This window comes from Oryctolagus cuniculus, chromosome 17 (genome assembly GCF_964237555.1).
Source record: "Oryctolagus cuniculus chromosome 17, mOryCun1.1, whole genome shotgun sequence".
Classification (NCBI taxonomy): domain Eukaryota; kingdom Metazoa; phylum Chordata; class Mammalia; order Lagomorpha; family Leporidae; genus Oryctolagus; species Oryctolagus cuniculus.
The window spans coordinates 33127426-33143267 of record NC_091448.1 but is presented as its reverse complement, the minus strand read 5'-3'; the positions used below and the strand labels follow the sequence as shown (position 1 = coordinate 33143267).

Here is a 15842-nt window from a genome sequence, read left to right as displayed (position 1 = left end):
GAGACCACAAAGAAAATAACATCAGGACAGGGTGGTGGTGATGAGACGGCTGTGCTGACTTCCCCAAGTCACAGGATCCCCAGCCAGGGGGAGGGGTCATGCAAGCAACCTGACAGGGGGCCAGGGTTGGGTAGGAGGGGTGGTCAAGTGATCCCAGCTCCGAGCCTCGCTCTGTGCTTGGCAGGTCTGGTGGGACCCTCACTCCTCACTGGCACGAGGCAAGAGATGATGCAAGCAATCCCCAGCTGCTCTGCCCCTCAGGCCAAGGAGGGGCCAAGTTCTAGAGGGTTCTACAGGGAGCAGCCCTCCCTGAGCTCTTGGCTGGAACAGGGGCCTGCTCAGCTTCAGAGGTGCTTGGGGGCACTGGGGCAGGCGATGGAGCCAAGGCTGTGCTTGGCCCAGCTTCTCTAGGGCTGAGGTCAGGAGCAAGACGAACTCCGCTACCAGCCTGGCTCCCCACTGAGGGGGCTGGGCAGCTAGGTCCAGCCCCAGGGGTACCTGGGGTCACTAGCACTCTACCCTCCTTGAGAGCACGTGGCTGGACTCTCAAGGCCTCTGGTGGCCCCTTTCTGGCCATGGGTTAAGAGAAACCAGAGGTGTCCAGGGAGTGAACGGGGAGGACGGGCACTGGGCAGTCTGCTGGTCGAGAGAACAGAACCGCTGACTCCCCTGTGCCAGGGAGCTGCTCCCAGAACGCTGCAATGCCTGCGTTCTGTCCCGTTCACACCCAGCGCACTGCCAACCCCCAGCTCCCGAAGCCCTGGCTTTTGGTGAAGGGCTGGCCATCTGGGGGACCCCATTCCACTCTGCAAAGTCTCGGCTGGGCCATTCTTGCACGGCTGTGGGAGCCAGGGCGTGGCCACAGAGCTCTACCCGGTGTTTTCTGAGTTGGCTCTCGGGGGACGCCCCAAGGGCAGGCTCTCAGGTGAGACAGAGGCCGGAGCAGGGCACCTTCCATGTCGCACCCTGAACTGACCCACATTGAGATCCCTCACCTCTGCCCTTCTGGGACAAGCAGCACGCTGAGGGCCACACGTGTGGCTAACAAGTGGTTGGAAAGCACTGGGCTAATACGGCTCAGAACTGCACTTTCCTTTCCATTTAATTACTTTAAATCTCATTTAGTGGCTAAATGGACACCAGGTGATGGCGAGTGTGGTGGCTGCCACCGGGACTGCTGCCTCTTACTGGCCGTGACTCCCTGCAGATGGTTTCCTACCTGTGTGCCCTGGGGTCGTGTGGACAGGTGGGGAAGACCTCAGGACAGTGCCGGCCTGCACACAGCCCCATGCTGCAGGCTCCCCAAGTGCAGCGCAGGGATCTTGCTGGGGCCCCTTCCAGTTGAGAAACCATTCCTGTCCTAAGGGACACTCTTATGGGAGCCTCTAGCTTGCAACCCCTGTCCTGTGACCCACACAACTGGAGAGACCTCAGCCCCCATCTACAGAAGAGACAGCAAGGCCCAGAGAAGGCAGGTGACCTGCCCCAGCCTCTGGGCCACCTGGTGTTGGAGCCAGGACAAGAGTTTGGGCTCCCAGAGCGGGTCAAGGGAGCTCTTCAGCACAGGGCACGGCTCTCAGTGTCCCAAATATTTTCTTGGTCCCAGAGCTCGGGCTGAGGCCAAGGCCAAGCCAAGCACTCCCTTCTCTGGCTCAGCAGCCTCACAGCACCAGATCACACCTATGATGCTCCCAGGCCAAGTCTGGACAAGATGACAACGGCGGGAAACTCTGCCTGAAGCCCAACCCCAGTTCCCCTCTCCCGGGTCGGCGACAAAGCCCCTCCCTCCCCCAGCAGGCAGCCGGCAGAGCACAGGTTCTGCTCCTAACGCCTTCCCCAGAAGCCTCACGGTCCACCCCCACTGACGTCCAGCTCCCCAGTGGCCTCTCCTCAAACATGGCTTCCCTTAGCACCCAGCCCTCTGAGCCCACACCCATCCGTCCTGCTCTCGGGCCTGCCAACTGCCTTGGAGTGGCAGCAGCCTCAGCGAGTGGGCATCGCGGTGGGTTCTGCCGCCAGCTTCCGATGCACACACAGAGGGAAAGGGAAAACAGCCCCGCCCGGACTGGACAGCCTCCCAACGCCAGCAGCACAACACCAGCACACAGCACACGGGCAGCAAAGCCGGCTGGAGAAGGAAAGGAGGGGAGGACGGAGAGGAAGGGAGGACAGGAAGGCGGGGAGGTCAGCGAGGCCACAGGCAGCAGGCACGCAGTGGGGTGGGCGAGGGGGGAAGAGAACCCTGGGCCTAGAACTCAGTCCCCAGCAGGATTCAGGAAAAGAGGGTGAGCAGCGGGGGCCTCCTGCCTCCATTCTTCATTCTTTCCCTCTCTCATTAAAAGCCGCCACTCTCACGAACTTCACTGCATCAGAAATGAGCTGCATCCTGACCGTGGACTTGAGTGGACTTGAAAGCTAGCACATTCGAGTCATCTCATAAGTGAGGCATCAGAGTGAGCTGCATTCCTTTCTGGGGTCATTCCATATCCCCCCACCCTCCCAGTGCAGCCCACCTCCCAGGTTTCCCCAGCACCGGGAGAACCGGCCACTCACCTGGGAACTGATAGCCGTAGCTAGGAGCGAATCCGGGGTAGCCGCGGCCATAGGTTGCCACAAAGTTGGGGTAGCCTTGAACACAGAAAGACAGAGCTCCATCAGTGCCGCCGTCCCAGGCCTGGGTGCCCTGCCAGGGCAGGTGACAGGGAGGCACAGCCGCAGGGCTTTTCCTTCACAAAAGCACTCGTCTCCTGGGAGGGTCTTTACCCAGAGCCTTGGGCGGCCGGGGGTGCTGCTTGCAGCCTGCTGGCAATCAACCTGTATTTGGGCAGCCAGACCCCCGCCCCGCCGAAGTCCATGCACTTTCTTGAACCTGCAGAGTAAATGCCACGCATTAGCACCGACCACGAGGCCATGCCTGGCTCTGACATTTGGAGAGCTTACCTGAGTGTATTCTACCTTACAGCTGTTGACAGTAGAGATTAAAGTCCTCGACATGCCTCCTCCCTCGGCAGTGGGCAACAGGGCCAGCGCCCTGCAGATGGGCACTTGGGGGCGGCAGATGAGTGGCCAGACTCAGGGCTGACCTTGCGCCTCTGGGAATGCCAGGCCTAACGAGCGACAGCCCGGGGACGCAGCACAGACATTCTGCGGAGATGCCGAGAGCTTTGAGAGACCCCTGGGGACTGGTGAGGGGCTGCCTGTGCTAAATTATGCACATGGAGCGTGGCCCACACTCAGAGGCCTGGGGGCGCTTTTCCTACATGCATTTCAGGGCCTGCACCTGCTTCCGGGTCCATCTCAGCAGATAACCAGGGAGTGCCGTGGAAACCGCCACAGCCCGGTGCAGGGCCAACAGGAAGCCGTGCTGGCGAGTCTTGGTGTGACAGCCCCCGATCTGTTGTTAACGCCCAGTGAACTGTCCCTCCGGATCTCAGCGAGTCACTGCGCCCACTCAGACCTCACTCATCACATCCTTGCCTCCGATTCTGACTACAAGAGAGGCCAGCGTGGCCTTCTTGGCCTCAGGAGACCCGTGGTCTCCTCTCTCCTACCTCTGTGGGCTCACTTTGCCTCATTCTACACTAGGTATGGACGCCAAGGTACACTCATGCCTTACAGACCACCACAGGCCACCCTGTTGCCACCACGCACATGGCCTTGGCTCTGACCGGTGAGGGGCCAACGTGTGGCTGTTTTCGCATTTTGCACCTGACCTCCCTCCCTAGGCGTGAACCTTGGGGAGAGGCCTGCCCCAACATGGAAGCTGCGCCGGCCTCTCTCCTGCACCTCCAGAGTGTGGCAGGCAGGACACCGGGGTAGGGCCACCAGAAGCCTCCCTGGGGATCTGCCTCTGGTTTAGTGGGGCAGGGAGGAGGCTGTGGCTCAGTGTCCATTCTGGCCCCAGCAGCAGGATCCAGCACCCAGGGGGTGGTGACAGTGGCCCCTGTCCAGGTCGCCTCCGGGCTGTCTCTGGTGGGGGCTGTGGCTCGGCCCACCTGGCCGCTTCCTGTTTTCCAGGCTTCCCGACAATTCTGTGCCCTGGCCAAGTTCCTTCTGATGATTTCCTCCGCGTTCACAGCTGTCAGTGCTGCTTCTGCTGTTTACCACCAAAATGCTGGCAGGAAGTTCCTTCTGTGGGTGGATTTACGGCCGGCTCCAGGCTCCCCAGTGATGAGGCCAGCAGTGACCTCTTCCCACACCTGCCTCTGCACTTCCCTACAAACACCTGCCAGGTTCTCAGCATCCACCTCCCAGCGGGCGGGTCCTCTCACATCACAGCACGTGCTCGCTGGCCATGCAAGTGAGGATGTGAGGAAGGGATCGCCAATTCCCACCTCGTTTGTGCCCAGGCATCGTGAGTCAGACTTGGCTTGTCTTCCCGCTGCCCACTCGGAGCTGCTGTGCCTCAGCAGTGCAGAGATGGGCCCCCCCATTCCTCACTTTCTCCTGGATGCTGGCATTGCCTCCTGGATGCTGATGGGCCTGCCATCACACCCGAAGTGCACTTGTCTGGAGGTCAGGAGATTTCGGTGCCAGGGCTGTCTCTGGCCTGAGATCATGCCCATGTTATGGCTGTTGTTACGGTTGCAATGCTGGTGCCCTCTTGGAATTCCTGTGCTGAAATCCTCACCCCCCAACCTGATGGTGCTAGGAGGCAGGGTCTTTGGGAGGTGATTGGGTCAGGAGAGTGAATGCTCTTTGAAACAGGGGCCACAGAGAGACTCTCGCCTCATCCGAAACCTAAGGACACAAGTGAGAGGGCATCCCCCATACGGACGCAGGCCCCCGTCAGCTGCAGATCTGCCAGTGCTTCCTCTTGGCCTTCCCGGCCTCCAGCACTGTAAACCACCCAAGTCTATGGGGCTTTGCTCCCATTGACCTGATCTAAGACAGGGGTCTTCCCTGTTCTCTCGGAGCTGTGTCTCTCTGCCCGTGGAAGTCTTGCAGGACCCTCCAAGCAGGGATTTCCCAGATTCCCCAGAGACCAGCTGGCGCTCCTCTCCCTGGTTCAGCCAGAGCCTTCCCAAGTCCGCAGTCACAGTGAAAGCCCTGCCAGCTGCCCTGTCAACTTCAACAGGGCCCGACACCGGCTCCATTGCCCAGACGGGCGATCTCTCTGGAGAGGGTTGCCCAGGCAAGACAGAATTACTCAGCAGCTCTGCACCAACTGAGAACTGAAGAGCCCAGGGGGACGCTGGGTGCAGGTCCCTCATGGGGAGAGGAGTGGAAGGGGAGCAAACAGCGCCTGGGACCCGGACATCTTCAAGGGCCACATGCGCTCTGGCTCCTTCCTTGCTGTTTGCTTCATGGCTGGGTGGCTCAATACACCTCCAAATTAATCACCTGCTTTCAAGTCAGGCCTTTTCAGCACTAGATCTCTTAGACCATTATTTCAACAATATCGATATACGGATTATACACAAGCGGCCAAATCACCGCTGCCTAGGGGCTTCACTGCCGAAAATGGCTCCTTCGCCCCTAGCCCCAGAGCTGGAATCTTACATATTTTAGTAGTAATAAGACAGCAAGTGTGTGCCCCTCCCTCAGCATGGCACAGCGGAATGGCCAGTCCTCCCAGCACGCAGGCGGCCAGGATGACACGACTGTACCCTTCCAGCCAGACCTGAGAGTCTTCAACAAGGAAGAAAAGTGTGATGAAGTTCACCCCGGCTTTGGGCCTCACCCCACTCTTCTCGGAGACATCCATGTCTCCTGGATGAGGAAAATGAGAAGGCAGCACGGGCCAGAGCGGGGGATCTCATCTCCACTCCCCATCACAGAACATCTTCTAGGTCAGGCAGATGAAATTATAAATTTATAATACAACATTACTTCAATTTTCCTCTTCATTTGCTGCTATGCAGCCCAGCTCTGCTCCAACAGCTCGCAGCCCCAGCCACACGGGGGAAATTGGCTGGCTGCATATCAATAGCGCATTACAGCAGACCCACGTGGACGCTCCATCACGCCACGTTACGCTGGGGTGACCCGGCCACCGCTTCCACTAGCAGCTGGGCCCCTCCTGCGCTGGCCACTGCACAATTTCTTTGCTCCAGTACTCTGGATGCCTGATCAATCCCACAGTAATTATCTCTTGTCACTAAACTGAAAAAAAAAGAATCTAGCTTTTGCCTGGCAGGGCCCCTTCCTCACAGACCTGGTTCTTCTATCGTGGGAGCAAACTTCAGACACCGTCATCAGAATCTGGGTCTGCCAGTGAGCTCTTTCTGGGCCCCATTCTGGGGATGCTGGTGGGGTTCTCAGAATTGAGGTTCTGGGTCTTTGCTCCAGCCCTTGAGATGTCTGCATTGGAGACAGGTCCGTGACTCATCCTCCCTCAGGGCCTGTGACGCAGCCACTCAGAGTCACGGAAAACTGCTCCCACCAGGCCCCTGACTTGAAAGAGACAAGAGAGAAGGGCTGTTTACCCAGGGAGCCGCCAGCGTGTGACACAGCTGCTCTGTGACATGCAGAGCGTTGCCTGGGGCTCCGCGTCAGCTCCACGCCTTCTGCAAACAGACAAAACACCAAGCCCAAGAGCTCTTCCTGGGAAGGACACACAGGCCGAAGTCTACAAAGGCGCCTGCCCCCAGGACCAGCCTGAGCTTCAGGGCTCCCCTCCAGACTGTGCTGTCCAATTTAAACTGAATGACAGTGAGCTCCAAGGAGAATCTGGGTTCCTCAGTGGTGTAAGCCGTGGGTGCAGTGCTTACCAGCTGGCGTGCAATGCGGCCGGGGCAACCACACGAACAGGTGCACGCAGGGCTCTCTCACCCCTGCAGTTCGGTGGCCTTGCTGCCCTGAGTGACAATGAAGATTGGAATTCCGAGTCTTCTCTGGTCACCAGGAAACAGCCAAGCCAGTGAGGCCTTCCCTGGGAACACCCCAAGCAGCACTGTTGGGAAGGACAGACCTCATGGGCAATGAAAAACGTGTCTCTAGAGGCACGGTTCTAAGATCCACTCCACCTCCTTCTGGTCTGTTAGTGCCAGCCAGCCCGTTCTTCTCACAGGTCTTCTCAACAAGGACTGGCTTCATTTTTAAATCTTTAATTTTTTTTAACTTTCATTTCAGAGGGGATTAAAGCTGAGGACTGCTGGGTCAGGATTTCATGGGGGCTTCTCAGGAGAGCACAGTTAAGAATGCTTTTGGGGGCTGGTGCTGTGGCGTAGTGGGTTACGCTGCTGCCTGCAGTGCCGGCATCCCGCGTGGCTGCCAGTTTGAGTCCCATCTGCTCTACTTCCGATCCAGCTCACTGCTAATGGCCTGGGAAAACAGCGGAGGATGGCCCAAGCTGAGCCCAATCTGGCTGCTGGTGTTGGCCTGGCCCAGCCTTAGCCACTGCAGCCATCTGGGGAGTGAACCAGCAGATGGAAGACCTTTTTCTCTCTGTCACTGCCTTTCAAAGAAATAAAAAAGAAAAATAAAAAAAAGAAAGAAAGAAAAAATAAGAATGCTCTTGGCTCCAGTGCCTCAACTGGTCAGAACCTCTCATTTCCTGGCCCGCCAGTGTGAAGTGCTCCTGCAAGGCCGTAGCAGTGTGCCGTTTCTCCACCATGGTGTTAAATAAGCAGCATGAGCCCATGAGGCCAGCAGGGGTAAAGGCTTGGGGCAATGTGGCGGAGGGCAGAGAGAGCTCACGGCAATCAAATATATCAACGATCATCATGCGTTTGCTTTTATGAAGTCTGCCTTCATAAAGCAAAACTACAGATTCTACTGCAGGCAGCTGGACAGGGTAGATTCTTGGCTCCCACGTGGCAAGGCAATGAACCCCACGAAGCTACAAAAACACCTGCTGTAAGGGTTTCAGTTGATTTGGGTTTTGTCTGGGTCAAAGGGAGGAGACCTAGTTTCAGGATAAACCCTCATCTTCTCTCCTGCTTCCTTAAGGAATTCCCATTGGACTGATTCTTCTATGATCCTAGCAAAGACTGGGAAAGCTAGGATCAAAACAGGTGTAGGTTTTCCCCAGGGATATTTGCAGCCATATCCAGAGAGATCAAAACAGAGCAACTTGGCAACTAGACACTCAGCAGCTTCCTTTGATGAGCCCTCCGAAAGTACGTAGGAAATCTTACAGGATGCTTAGAAATTAGCTCCAAGGTGCCCAACGTCCCTTCCGGTGCACCCTGTGGACTGTCTCAGACCCCTTGCTGGAGTGACAGCTCCGAGAGCAGAGGGCCTGCTCTCTGCCGCATCCTTGGAGTGTAGGACAACACCTGCCCCTTAGTAAGTACTCAGCAAATACTTGGTGAACGAATATTAACATTTTAATGGTTTATGGTCTGAATTAAAAAAAAAAAATCCCTAGAAGTGCTACTAATTTTCTGCTCTTTCAGCAATAAAAATTTAACCACTGAAACCTTATTTCATTCATTAATACACTGCTAAAAAATGTTTTTCTACTGGAGCCAAGTTCATCAGCCAAATTATCATTGGCGACAATGGCAGTGGTCCCAGGACTGATGTCAGGTCATCTCACCAGAGGACTAAGGCTCTGCCAGTGCCACATGGCCACTTTGGAGGGAAGAGGCCCACTAACGAGAGGGAAGTAGAATCAGATGATGGAGCCAAGGGCTTCAGTCACAGCATGCCACATGGTGGTGTCCTAGCCCAGAGATTCCACAGGCCCCCGTGCCCGGCTGTGCCAATGGGCAAAACGATGGCAGCCAGGGAGCTCACGGGAGTGCACCGGGGAAGGCTCGCAGGGGATGGAGGCCTGGCTGGGGGACAACAGACACCCAGACCTTGAGCCCATGACTCCATTCCCTGAGTGCTCTAGGCCTGACTCCTCTCTTTTGCTTAGGCTGAGCTGGCCTGTGGCTGGGGACACCCTTGGGACCTCTGTGGAGACCAAGCTCAGCAGCCACCTGGATCCCGTAGAGGCTGGGGAATCCGGGAGGGCTTGGGGCAGATGTGGCCTGGAGCCCAGCATACGGATCTTTGTGGGTGGCCACAACTCAAGGATGATCCAAGGGCCCTGAATGCAGGAGGGGCTGCCTAGGCCACAGCACGGGTCTCATTCATGGGTCTACCCAGGTTCTCGGCCAGGGGCAGTGGTAGGGTGTCGGACACCTACACGGTGGATGATCTGCCCAGGGAGCCTGCTTTGCTGTTGCTCCCATTACTGGATCTTGTTGATTCACGTCACACACTTTTCCTCACTTGAGCATTTCTGAAAGTGGGACTTATCTCCAGTCAATGTGATGAGGGAGCTTCCTACAACATAATTCACAGCACATCTTGTCCTTTCTGAATGGCACACCAAGACTGTGTCTTAGTAGCCATTGCATCCTAGATCTGACAAAAGACAGCATCTTCCAGACAACACATGTTTCCATTTATCCTCCAACAACTCCACGAAGCGAGATCATTACGCCATGGATGGGGTCAAGGAAGAACAGAGAGGCTAAGCTACCTGCCCCAAGCCACACAGCTGAAGTCCTGAGCTCTCTTCCCTGGACCCTGCCCTCCCTTGCTGAAGGCCTGCTGTAGCCAGGGCTGGCACCATCAATTCCATCCAAAGCACTCTCTTTCTTCTTTTGGGGGAGAGGGAAGACCTGTTCATCCTAGGGGTGGACTGGATGGGGTCTCTGTCTCAACCAGAGTTACTGTAGGCAAAAGCCTTAAGCAGTGGGGCAGGGGTGGGGCTGGTATAACTCAAGGATGAACTACGATATTTTTAACTAACAATCACTTCTTTGCCATGGCCCAGGAAGTCACAGCCAGGAGTGCTGGAGGACTGGGAAGTATCAGGCAGACGAGTAAGCACCTGGACCGCATCCCATCTCCATCTCCCAGTAAGCAGGAGACAGGCAGGTGGCAGCTGCAGAAGCCCAGGGACCACGCACATCCCCTGTCACCTCAGCAGGTGCTTTCAGAAGGGGGCCACTGGCTGCCCAGCCAGCCTTGGAGCCTCTTGGCCTCCCATGATTAGACTGTCCCTTCCCGAGGCTGCTCCTTGTGAATGGAAGGCTCCTGGCTTGCACAACCTTCTCCTTCCTGATGAAATGAACTTCCACCAGGAGGGGTGCCCTGCTTCCCCATGCTCCTAAGAGCCCCTGCAGCGCTACTGTGATCAATTAAGTATCGGCGTGATGAGCTGTCACATGGGGCCGGTCCTGCCTGGGCTGGGCAGGCAGCCAGTGCTCAGAGACCATTGCCTAGTGAATGTCTCCTGCCCCCACTCCTGCCATGGCTCACATTAGGAAACCAGTGGGTGCTCCTGTGTGTAGGGATCCAGGCTTGGGTGCTAGGAGTTTGGGATGTTGAACACAGCTGTGCCCGTGCACATGAGCCAAGCTGGCTTCACTCCATAGCTCTCTGCCCAGATGCAAACTGGCTCATTCTTCCTAGGGTGCAAAGGCAGAGCTAGGGCACTTCCTGAACCCTGGATCCTGGAAAGTCTGCCACTTTACATCTGAGGGCTGTGACACCCATGTTAAATCCAAGAAGCCAAAAGCCAGCACGTAGCAAGGAGGTGAGCCCTGTTTCTTGCAGGTTTGACTTCAACATTTAAAGCTATTAATTCTGGTAGAGTTTCTTTTGATATGCAACATAAAGACCAGTAAGTTATTCTTTATGGTCAGCCATGTAGTCATTCTGATTTTTTCAAATCATTTAAAAATAATAATGGCAGGTACTTATATTTAGTTTAGGAGCCAGCTTTGTGACATAGGGGGTTAATCTGCTTGTGATGCCAAGCATCCCAGATTGGAGGAGAGGTTCTGTCTGTCTCTCCCTCTCTCTGTTATTCTGCCTTTTGAATAAATCTTTTATATGAATATATATATATATCCATATATATGTATATATGTATATCCGATATGTATATGGATATACACATATCCATATATATCTATATATATATTTAGACTGTTTAATGCTTTCTATCAACAGATACATTCCTGTGTACCATACTGTTTTAATTACTATCGCTTTGTTTTATGTTCTGGTATAGGATAGAACTACTCTTCTCATTCCCCTTTTTAAAAAATGTTCTCATGGGTTTCTTCTTCCACCTAAGTTTTAGAATCATCTCCCCAATTTTTGAAGAATTAGAATCAGAGTATTCTTTGAAACTGTTAAACCACAGAAGTTAATTTGAGAAGAATGAACACTCCGGCCATTTTTCAGATCCTCGTGCTGTCTTGCTCCATTTTCTGAAGTCCCTACAAATAGCTTTACCTGCCCCTGCTATTTCCACAAGACAAGCATGTAGACACAATTCTTTGTAAGACCAGGCAAAGTTTCATACATTTAAAATGAAGCCAGGAATGATTTAAACAGCAGATCTGAAAACACATAAAGAGCTTATCAAACAATATGGAAGAGAGACTCGCAGCCAAACCGAATGAAAACCCATTAACACCAGACAGCTCATGTGCCTGAATGGAATTTCACCATTAACTACCATTTATCCCATTTAATTAGTATTTTCCCGACACACAATAACTTGCACTAAAACACCGTTCTCTCGCCTTGAGATTTCTAATTATTGCTGCGACCGCACCATCGCGCATCTCTGCCGCTCTCCCCATCTTTCATGCCATTTAAGCGGTGAGATTTTCAATTATCTACGCAGGGTGGACAGAGATACCTTTGAGGAAGGGGGCATAACATGCAACTCAATTTCTCTAAAAGCCAGGAGAGATCATTTTTAGTCAGAACAAACACACTTTGTCTTTTATCTTTTTTTTTTTTTGCAAATAAAGAGTAAAACAGCCTATTTAAAACATCCATTTAAATGCAAATTTTGATATCCCAAGAGAAAAATGTTAATCATTTAAATAGACAGGATTATCGCCCACCCTCAGGACTTCCCCCCTCCTCACCCAAGTTTTAGAAAACATAGCCTTAGCCTCCCAAGTTAAGCCAGCCTGGGGTCAGAGGTCACCAGCCCAGGAGGCGGAGGCCTAGGGAGACCTTCCCTTCTTCAGAGTAGATGAAACAGTACCAAGTAACCTCTGAGCCAGGCATGAGGGAAGACAAATACTCGTATGTGTACACACACACACACACACACACACAGGGTCCAAAAGCCCATGGACAACGCCTATCATGAATAAACCATGCATGGCTTAACATTTTTTGCACCTAAACTTACCTTTCAATTCCATGTTTCCACGAACTTTTATGTCCCTTTCTGTGTGTGTGTGTGTGACTACATATGTGTGAGTTCATGTAATCATCACAATGGTCTTAGAAAGAGGAGAACTGTCATCCTTAAGTGCAGAAAAGGAAACTGAGGCTTAGGCATTTCAAGCAGCTAGTTCAATGGCGCATGACCAGGGGGCGTCCAGGTGTCCCCTGCCCTCCCGTCCGCCGCCACCCCTGGGCTCCCGCCCCGACCTACCAAGCATCCCCATGCCCAGCATGAATGCGTCCATGGTGTAAGGCAGTCCCCGGGCCCGGCCTCTCGTCCCAGGTGGGAACATGACTTCCTTAGGCTGTGCTTTCTTACATTCTACCTGTTAAACAGAAAGGAGAACAAATGAGATGCAAATGAATTCCCCGCAAATGTCAAATGCAGGACTGATCTGGTTATGGGCTAAGTTATTTTTAGCCTTGCTCCTTACTCACTGTAAAAATAGCCATGCTGAGTAAATGGCCTGCAAAATAAATATTTAAGAAAACACGCCACTTGTGCAAATCTTGCTGCGGAAAAACCTACAAGGATGAAATTGGGTTCTGGAAGGACGGCAAGGACGTAAGGGGGGGACACACACGGAGGTCGGGCTCAGACTGAGGCCTGTGCGGAAGCAGCATGGCTAAGGAGGCAGCTGAGGGCTGCTGGAGGCGGCTGTGAACAACAACAACAACAATGACAACAACAACAACAACAACAATCCCTTGCCGCTGCTTGGCTCTTTACAAGTTCCTCTGACAACCCTTTGGGCCAGAGACTTCACATGAGGCCGTGTGATTCTGACGCAGACAAGCCAGGGCCCGGCATTTGGCCTAGTGGTTAAGATGCGGGTTAGCACACCTGTGTCCCACGCTGGAGGGCCTGGCTTTTGGCTCCTGACTCCAGCTTCCTACTGCTGCAGTCCCTGGGAGGCAGCAGTGACGGCCCAAGCGAATGGGGTCCTGCCTCCCACATAGGAGCCATGGATTGTGCTCCAGGCTCCTGCCTTTGGCCTTGGCCCAGCCCTTCTTGTTGCGGCCATCTGGGGAGTGAACCAGCAGGTGGGAGCTCTTTTGTCTGTCTCTCTGTCTCCAAGAAATACATAAAAATAAATAAAATAGGCCATTTAGTTGTAGCTCCCCATCACAGACGAGCAAACTGAGCATCAGAGGCCTGGGTTACACGTGGACAGCCGTGCCCCGCAGGTGCTGGCCTAGAAGCCAGATCTTTACAATTTCTAGGTCAGAGAAGCCACTTGCACAAAGCCTACGCCACCCCGCTCCTGAGAGCAGTGAGAGGATTAAACACCGACGCTGTCCATCTGTACTGCGGGGCCTCACTGTGCAGCCGCATCTGCAAGTGCCTGCGAATCTTTCCTCTTTCGCTTCTGCCTCCCAAATGCCTGAAGCCTATTGCACTCACACCCCCCAGGGGCCCTTACTGAACCACCTCAACCCCACGCGATACAAGCCTGGGGGAAAAAGTAACCCCGCGGCCTGCACCGTCCGACTCCAGCGCCTCAAGTTCTCGCTCAGCACTCACTGACTTCTGGTTTACAGATAAATTTAGCAAGCACTGCTGATGAAGACAGGATGTGGTGGGGGAAGGCAGGAATGCTTACGGCAGCCAAAGTGATGGTGTGACAGCCTGGTAGTGACGGGAGAGACACAAAAACCAGGTATCTTATTTAAAAAGCAGTCAGGGCATACGGCACAGAAGCAAAAGCTCTTCGTAGGGCAACAGCTGCTGAAGGTAGCACCGTAACACAGAAAATTACTACTGTTTACAGCGTGTCGGAGACACCAAGGCAAAGTTAAAAATGTGTACAGTGTCCATTGTTTCCAAAAGGGACCTATGTGAGTTAGCCATTTTGGAGAAATCTCTCATCCCAAATACTTTTGAAAGTATTTTAGTGACCAAGCTTAGGGAGATACCTATCAAAAATGGCAAATCTCTTTTTCAAAGACCCCAGATAACAGGTCTGCAGGTACTTCTGGGAGTTTATGGAGAGGTGGAATTAAATGTTAAGATTATTTTGGCACAAGACATTTGAAATCCATACACAATTTTTTCATAATACACATTGCCACAAACTTTTTGGAAACTCTTCATATGCACTGATTTCAAAAATCTCTGTTCCCAAATAAACTTACCTTTTAATTCCATTTCCCACAAATACCCTTCTATTACTCTTACACTTTAAAGAATGATAATCGGGGGCCAGTGCTGTGGCACAGGTTAATCCTCTGCCTGTAGGGCCAGCATCTCATATGGGCACTGGTTTGAGTCCTGGCTGCTCCTCCTCCGATCCAGCTCTCTGCTATAGCCTGGGAAAGCAGTGGAGGATGGCCCAAGTGCTTGGGCCCCTGCATCCGCGTGGGAGACCCAGAAGCAGCTCCTGGCTCCTGGCTTCGGATTGGCCCAGATCTGACTGTTGTGGCGGTTTGGGGAGTGAACCACCAGATCGAAGACCTTTCTCTGTCTCTCCCTCTCTCTCTGTAACTCTATCTTGCAAATAAATAAATGAATAAAACCTTTAAAAAAAAAAAGAATGATAATCACAAATGTCTTAAAAAACGGGAAAAATAGCTCAATATTAATGACTGATATGGTTAATACAAGAGGTTTTAATTTTTTTAAAGGGAGCTTATCTTTTTAAAATGTTTATTCTTGCTTATTTTCATTTTTCATCTACTTGAAAGGCATGAGGTGGGTAGAGAGATCGATTTTCTATCCACTTGCTTACTCCTAAGATGCTTGTAATAGCCAGGGCTGGGCCAGGCCAAAGCCAGGAGCAAGGAACTCTGTCCACGTCTCACACATGGGTGGCAGAGGCCCAAGTACTTGGGCCATCCTCTGAGCCATCGCAGGATGCGTTAGCAGGAAGTTGGAGCTGAAGCAGAGCTGGGACTCGCACTGGCACTCTGATATGGGATGGGGGCATCACAAGCCTTATCAGCTTAACCTTCTGTGCCTCAATGCCTGCCCTGTAAGGACTTTTAAAGACTAAAGGGCAAGAGATGAGGTTCCTGAAAAAGAAATGGGTAGGAGACAGAAACAGGCAATTTACAAATGGCTGATGTGCACACACAGTCCCCATTTGGGATAAGACGTATTTTTCACCTATCACACAGACAGTGATGAAAGTACTGTTTGCTGTAAGGGGCCTTGGAGGGATGGGGGAGGGGTAGAAACTGGCATATGTTTTTCATATTGGTATATATTTTTCTTGATATATTTGCTAACACAGCAAATGCCATGTATATATCCTGTGACCTAATAATCTTACTCTTACTTGTAGGAATTTATTCTGCAAGAACATATGGTTGAAGTTATTCACCACAGCATTAATTATAATTTTTTTAAATTTGTTTTTAAAAAATTTACTTGAAGGGCAGAGTTACAGAGAGAGAGAGAGAGAGAGAGAGAGAGAGAAGGAGAGAGAGAAACACCATAAGAGATCTTCCCCAAATGGTTCACTCCTCAAATGGCTGTAATAGCTAGGTTGGGCCAGACCGAAGCCAGGAGCAGGAGCTTCTTTTGGGTCTCCCACATAGGTGCAGGGGCCCAAACACTTGGGCCACCCTCTGCTGCTATCCCAGGCACATTAGCAGGGAGCTGGATCAGAAGTAGAGCTGAGACTTCAACTCAGGCATTCTGATATAGGGTGTGGGCAGCCCAAGCAGCGTCTTTTTTAATTATTATTATTTAT

At 52.7% G+C, this 15842-nt stretch overlaps 1 protein-coding gene across 23 annotated transcripts in view; it reads right to left on the bottom strand.

The window, feature by feature from the left end:
- Positions 1–15842, bottom strand: part of MSI2 (musashi RNA binding protein 2) — a 397399-nt gene that overhangs the window by 46795 nt on the left and 334762 nt on the right. For all 23 annotated transcript variants that reach the window (XM_051824830.2, XM_051824832.2, XM_051824831.2 and 20 more), the window contains 2 exons: positions 12359–12473; positions 2554–2628 (listed from right to left, as the gene is read on the bottom strand). In XM_051824830.2, coding sequence (XP_051680790.1) covers positions 2554–2628; positions 12359–12473 — 190 coding nt within the window. The remainder of the gene's footprint in view (positions 1–2553; positions 2629–12358; positions 12474–15842) is intronic.